Genomic DNA, 7,614 nt, shown 5'->3' with positions numbered 1-7,614 from the left:
TGTTCCATAGGCTTCATCCAATTAGTACTCAATAACTCCTTATTATTTCACTAACATGAAGAAAAACCTATATCACATATAGTTTTGCGATTAAATATACATTAAATGAAAATATATAGATTCCTTGACCAATCCAATTGGCTCAAGGGCATATACCATCAGATTTCTTCCTTCACTCAATCATGGGCTGATTTATCATTCCAAAGTTATGTTCTTAGACGTTGGTTGATTATTTGTGTTGCATCTTTTTGGTCTTTATGGCTTGCTCAAAACGAAGAGGTATTCTCCAATAAAATATTGAATTCAGATGAGGTTCTCTTTCTTATTCGATCATGTTCCTTCCTTTGGATTCGCACCTATGATGGAATTGCAAGTATCTATGAATCTGAATGGTGGAATGATCCAAGTCATGCTCCGACTACAAAATCCTCGACTCTTACCTATGTTGGCATCCCATGGCAACCACCAAATATGGGCGAACTCAAATTCAATGTTTACGGTTCTGCAAGAGGTAAACCTGGTCTTACTAGTTGTGGAGGAGTTTTAAGGACCTCGAATGGCTTTGTTGTTGGTATTTTCTTCGGACCTTTTGGAATTCAAGATTTTAATTTTTCTAAACTTATGGGAATACTTCATGCACTTCATCTTTTCTCATCATCACCCTTTAGAAACTCCAGTTTAATAATTGAATTTGTTTCAACTACTACTCTTGCTTGGGTGAATGATGTCTCTACTCGACACTAGAATCATTGGCTTATTTTTAATGACATTGATTCGTTCATCCCATACAAGTAATGTTTGTTTCTCCCATGTACTTCGTCGAGGAAATTCCTTTGTTGATGCTTTGGCAAAAATGGTTGTTGTTCGAAGTAATATGTTTGATGCTTGGTGGTGATCTGGGACTTTCTTTTCTTTGTGGATCATGGTTTTGATTTTTGCAGCTTTGTTTTTGTCACTTTCTCTTAGGTTGTTGCCCTTGTTTTATTTTTGTCCTGTTGTGATTTTGCTAGTTGCTCTTTTTACTTTTCTTTTGCTTTTGGTCAAGTCTATTTGATCTTTTCTTTTTTCCTCTTATTTAGAAAAGCTATCTTGCTGTAAATTCTTCCTCTTTTAATCAAATTTTGGTTTTTGACTAAGCAAACAAAAAAGTTTTACTTATTTTCATTTTTAGTAGTTTTAAAAATTGGTTGTTTGGATAAGATTAAGTTGTGCTAATTTTAGTACTTAGTAAAATTAGGAAAATTTAGATACAATTCTTTATGAGAACGATACTCTACTCTTCATTACATTTCTTGTTAATGATGCGTACACTTACATGGTAAATCTTCCAACACCTACTACTGTTGGGACTTTTCTTTGTCTTGGACTGGTTACTACGGTCTTTTGAAACTTGGAGATTGTTACTGATTTTGATTTTGGCTTTGCATCAAATTTTTGTTTTTTGTGTAGTTCACTTAGACTTCTCTTGTCTTTTAAAAGAGTTCTTCAGGGTGTGTGGTCTTTCTCTTGGTGTTTTGATCTTTGTTTTCATTTTTAGGTTGTTTTTGTTGGTTTGCTTTTGTCTTTGCAAAGAATATGTTCTTTTGCTTTACTAGCTATTTTGCTAGTTTGTAACTCTTTGGTTACTAAACAAAACCCTTTGGCTTAGTAAAACAAAAATTTTGTAAATATTTTTCTATTTCAATTATTCATAATACCTTGTAAATATTTATTCGCCTTCCTGTTTAAATTGATAGTTGATAATATTATTTGAGAATTTTTTAAAATTTCAAAATATAACACTCTTTTACAATGTTACCCTTCATTGATATATTAAATTTAGGCGGATCCCTCTAGCTTTAATAATTTTTAAGGGCAATGGTTGTAAAGTAAAGAATAAAACATATCATTTCTAGAATTTTGTGTTGTTTGAAACTTGAACATTCTATTTCAAATGGAGAGGGTACATGTCAAATTCTTAAATTTATTCTAAAGCATCAAAATTTGAAGTGGAGCTATAATTTCTTCACTCTCTTCATTGGATGATCTTTCAATATATAGTTTTGATATGCGGGTTCTGGAGGAGTTCTTAGTATAGGGGGAAAAGAACAGAGCAATCATCTAGCTAGGGGCACAGCGACTAGCTGATTTTTACAAGTAAAAAATGGAAACAAAAAAAAAATAAGAGAAAACAAAGCACAATAACTTTTTGTTTTTATATTGATTGAAAAGGACCTTGATCAAGCAACCAAGGAACTTCCAAAGAATAAAACAACACTTTTGTGGGGTTCAGTCTATATCCCAACTTAGATCACAAAAAACCTGATGATGAGATCTTGATAGTAACAGTTCCATGTTCCATGGCAAAGCTCAGGGTACAATGATGCCCAGGAAGCCTTAAAGCTACACGGGGACCAACCATTAACCTTTTAGCATGCCTCCTTGATCTTCAAATAATGAGTAGGGAGCAGCTTAATTTTAGGGCTAGCTAGGCTTGAACCATGTCTAAATTTCCATCATCTTGGATTGTTGAAACTTTTGCTTAAATGCCTTATTGTGCAAAGGACATAAGGACATAAGGCGTTTGACTGCAATCTCTTTATGGCAAATCCTGTTAGCGATGGCTGTAACTATTTTGCGCACCTTCATTATTTCATGGAACTAGTTTCTAGGGCAATAGACCTCTATAGGCCCTCTTCACTAAGGCAAACGTACTTCTCTCAAACCAACCAAATCACACCAACACCTGCCTGAGGACTCCCCATAAACATAGACACAAACACTCACCTTCCCCTTTTTAAAGTCACGAGACCCACTGTCCCTTATTGTTCTTTCAATTTGAGAGGAGAGAGAGAGAGAGATGAGTCCAGAGAGGGTGGCAGGGAAACTGATAGAGAACTTTCAAAGCTCCTTTTCTCCACCTTCACTCAACTAGCCTCTATATTGCAGTCTCAAACTGAAGTCTTATAATTTTCTAAAGCTTTAGTTATCTTCCCATCTGAAAGATTGTTTACCTCATATTTTTCTGTCTTTCTCTGTCGGTACCATGTAGGTCTCCCCACATCAACACTACTTCTCCTACACAGCTCCTCTATCTCATGTTCTCTTTCTCTTTAACCTCCCCTTTTCTTTTTTGACTCCCTGTCTCTCTCCCAACCTTCTCCTAATTTTTGTGACTGTCTTCATCTTTTTGTGTTTGCAGGAGACCAGAGAAGAACCCTTTAGACCTCAACAACTTGCCCGATGATTACACTAGGGACGGTAAACAGGTCTTTGAGGACGGCTCCTCCTCGGGTATATTCACAATTTTCTCGTACTGCTACTATATACTTAACATTGACAATATAATTTAAGCCTTTCCTTTTTTCTTTTTTACAAAATAAATACTTCTACTATATAATAATACTAATAAACATGAAATCTTTATTCATGTTTATAGACAGACCCTTGAAATAAACAACAACAAGAAGAAAAAAGAAAATTAAACACACTGATGGTTCTCCAAGATTTGAACAGAAAAAATATGTTTATTCTTTTTCACGCTCTTCAATGCTCTACATAGAATAGACTAGCTGTGTTTATAAGCTTAGAAAGAGCCCAAGTTTCTTTTGAAGCTTTAAATGATCAAACATGAAAAAGGAAGCAGTAGAAAGGAGAGATAGAGATTGAGGGTTTTAATAAGTTTTGTTAGTATTTATACACGATTTGGGTAAATTAGGGTTCGGGTTTTGGGCCAAGAATGGTCTCATCGAAGTTGCTTTAATTGGTGTTCTCTGAAGCAGGCTATAGGAAAAAGAAAAGCGGCGCAAAGGATGGAAAAGATGAGTGCGGGAAGGTCTATGAATGTAGGTTTTGTTCCCTCAAGTTTTGCAAATCTCAAGCTCTTGGGGGGCACATGAACCGCCACCGACAAGGCAAGTCATTTCAATTCTTTATACCGCATATGTCTCAATATATATTTTGCGGTAGATTAGCCATGTCACTATCTTTATTTTACTATACACTTAGGGAATCGTCAGAGGTTGTTGCCATAGCTTTGCTCATGAAGCGTGGTCATGTCAATCTTGATGAAAACTAAGTTGGTTTCGTTGCTGAAATTCTTGGTCTGGTTTTTGGAATTGAGTACTTTTAATTTGATTTGATTTGCGTTGTTGTTGGGTGGTCAGAGAGGGAGACTGAGACACTGAACCGGGCTCGTCAGCTGGTCTTCAATAACGATAACTTGGCCGCCCAAGGGCATCTAGGGTATGTTTCTCCAAGTAGAAGATCGACATCAAAGTTTTCTCCTCCTTTTCATCTTCATCATTTCATTCTTCCTTTTGGGGTTGCTTTTCCTCAATTCTTTGCAGAATCAAATGACTCATGTTGCTTTTTAGGAACAAAAGTATTAATACAGGCACTTGATTTCAAGATCTTATAAGTATTTTGTTTTGAACTAAAGAAGAGAACCAATTGATTAAATTCGTTCAAGTTATATCCTTGCTCATGGTTATGATTATGACAAATCTTTCCACTTATGATATTGAGCTATGGAAAGACGTGAAATATTCCAATCATTGCAGCTGCCATCCAAGCTACCATCCAGGAGGCAATGTTGGAGATCCAACGCTACCATTCAGATCAGTTTACCCACCAAGATTGTACTCTGGTTCTTCATCAACGCTCATGCCACCACCATTGCAGCCACCGCAACCTTATATACACCCATCACCGTCACGCCTCAGCTCCTACCCTTCCCAGTACCCAACTCACCCCATGAACGACTACTATGTAGGACATGTCCTAGGAAGCAGCAGTTCATCACAATACCCTCACCAAAACCTAAACTACCTGGGCGAACCAGAGTCTAATTACACTTGCATTGGGGCGCCAGTTGGACATGGGCTCGGGCCTGGTTCAAGTCGAGGAGCGGACTTGGGAGGAGGAGGAGGAGTTGCTGGTGGTAGAGACGTGTCACTGAGCAATCAGGAAGAGGGGTTGAATTGGGGTAGGAGCTATGCAGGAGGGACACAGCAGCGGTTGGATCATCCTTCACCGATCAATCGATTTCAGGACGGGTTCTAAAGATTGTGTTATCTTTTTCTTCTCCTTTTAAATTTTATGGTTATGTTTATGAAGTATATTAATCTGCTTGGACACGCCAGCCAGAGAGAGAGACTTAACAAACTGACAAATGGGGTCATGCAAGGAAGGAGAGAAAGAGAAGTTTTTGGTTTATGTACAGGGATTGGAGCAGCTTTTTGAGCTCATGGACACTCTCAGCTAGTTTGGCTTGGAGCTGTGGGGATTGGAGGGGGTTGAGTTGTTTTGTACCAAAGCAACCGTGAGAAATGGGGACTACAGCTGGGAGGTGGGACAAGAAGTTAGATATGAACTAAAAGTTTCTAACCCCCTTTTTGCATTTTGGATTTTTTTTGCATGGCAATGAATGCTTTTTCTTATTTCTTATATCTATTGCTATGTTTTAGACTTTAGTGTGCTTTTCTTGTTGCATTCATCCAACTTTGACTGGAGCTGGTGGAGGGGTGGTCCTGTTTCTCTCTCTCCAGAACCAAAATTGGGATCTTCTTGATTTTTGAGACATTTATGGTTACATCATGCTTGCACAGTATGGGCAATGACCTAGAGAGAAGTGGCTGAAACTCCATTGAACACATTTTTGCTGAGAGTTTCCTGACGAGAAACAATCAACTCTGTCAAGAAAAGTCTGATGAGCACTGAATTTTTTTTCTGTTTTTCTTTTTCCTCTTACCTCGCGATATTTGTTAATTAAATGTTGTGTTGTTAATATTAATGCAGTGCTGGTATACAGTTATGAATACTTCTCCTTTTCCTCCTCCTTTTTCCAGTTTTGCTGACCTCCTCAGTGTTGCCCTAACTCCTCTCCATTATAACAGTTTTGATTTTTTTTTTACTTATTTGTCCATGATGCTTAGGATAAACTTCAATAATGGAGTGCAAAATTTCTCCTCTTAGCTTATTTTCCTAGTTAGCTAATTTACTTCTTTTGACGAAAACTGCATTGCTTCAGCTTTATGAAGGCCAGAGTAGTAGAATGGATTGCTCTAATTCACGAAACCATTACTTTTGGGTGCAAACTGAAGAAAAATGTATAGGTAAAACACTAGTGAAAGTAAACGATGAACATTAGTTGTTTTCCTCCCTACCTTGGCTTAACTTCAATTAGGTGCTAACGGGGGTGAAGAGTTGTATAATAATATTAACGTCTAAAGGCAGGCTTTCCTATCCATCTATAAATAATAGTCATCGAGGATTTTGTTCATTCATCTGAATAAAAAAGGAGGTAACTTTTTCCATCCCTCTGCATGAAAAGGAATTTCTTTTTATTTTTCTATTATTATCACGTCTGGGATGTAATAGGAGCTAATTAATTTTTTCCCCATCCCTTTTCACCATTTCAGCTGTAAGCCAAAACTTGAACTACAAGACCTCAAGTTTTCCTTAGAGAATTGAACAGATATAATTTACATATGCACACAAACACACAATTAGGCTAGCTATATATATATATATATATATATATATAGTCATATACAGCAAAGGCAAAAAGAGAGAACAAAATAATTAATGTACTTGCGCGGGATCTTTATATTCATATTGTTTAATTACCGTGTGATTATAAATGCTTTTACTCTAAGATTCAGTAAGGATCTAAATATTTTATGAAGTAGTAGCACGCAGCTAGGTGTCAGCTAGGTAGCTCATGTCACAATATTCTACAGAAACCATGAGCTCAAAAGACTTCCAAAATATAGTAACAGGCTCACAGCTCATAAACTAAGCAAGATGTAAATACTGTTTGAGATCAAGGTTGAGTTATTACGTTGGCAAGAACTGTTAGAAGATATGTTGAAACTCTACCTGCAGTAGTAAATTGGAAGATTAGCTAGTGAACTTGCACACTGACGTATAATTCTGCTTCCAAAACAGCTTAAACAACAATGGAGTTCGTTTATGGCTCAGCTTCCAAGTAGATTTTTGGATGTTGCATTTTAGATTTTCTCAAGCTCCTATCAGTTTCTTTTCTTTCCTAGCATGCGCTGATCCACAAATTACATTAGATTTCAATAAGCATAGAGTTAATTTCTATATATGCTGATCTTTATATTATCAAGTAACTGTGTTTCCACCCTAGTACTTTTGTATAGCTTCTTGTTTCACCAAACCTGAGCTTGATATGCCTTACTAACAGCCTGTGCTTGATCAGCGGCTTTAATTTCATTGAAGAGCAAGTTAAAGAACTTCTGGATCACCTGAAATTAGAAGAGCTACAGAGCATTTTTTTTTGTTAGTGTCCCAGCTGACAATCATCTAGATAAAGCTAAAAAAATAATGGAAAAAAATTTGACTAGGACTGTTTAAATAAGAATGGGAAATTAGAAAACCGCTGCACAAAGTTACTTCATAAAAACACATGGTTATACCTTTGATTCTTGAGATGGCTTAACGTTAGCCCTAAGCTGACTCCTATATATGGGATCCAGAGAATCTTCAACACACTTTCCGGATTGCTATAACAGTACAAATTGCAGTGAAATCTGATACATTTTTGAATTAGGGCAATCATACAATAATCCTTCTAGAACCTAAAGGTTAAAATAGTACAGTATTTTA

At 36.6% G+C, this 7,614-nt stretch overlaps 1 protein-coding gene across 2 annotated transcripts; it reads left to right on the top strand.

Annotated features, from left to right (window-relative positions):
• LOC18609246 (zinc finger protein JAGGED) lies at positions 2,837-5,800 on the top strand. 2 transcript variants are annotated; one of them, XM_018115324.1, is made up of 5 exons: positions 2,837-3,027; positions 3,182-3,273; positions 3,762-3,893; positions 4,146-4,224; positions 4,542-5,800. In XM_018115324.1, coding segments are annotated over exons 1-5 (807 nt in total). In that variant the 5' UTR covers positions 2,837-3,025; the 3' UTR covers positions 5,044-5,800. The 2 variants fall into 2 exon arrangements, with proteins under 2 accessions (XP_017970813.1, XP_017970814.1); XM_018115325.1 differs by having other exon boundaries at positions 2,837-3,079.

This window comes from Theobroma cacao, chromosome 2, assembly GCF_000208745.1.
Source record: "Theobroma cacao cultivar B97-61/B2 chromosome 2, Criollo_cocoa_genome_V2, whole genome shotgun sequence".
In the NCBI taxonomy this organism is placed as follows: domain Eukaryota; kingdom Viridiplantae; phylum Streptophyta; class Magnoliopsida; order Malvales; family Malvaceae; genus Theobroma; species Theobroma cacao.
This window is presented reverse-complemented; position numbering and strand designations above follow the sequence as displayed.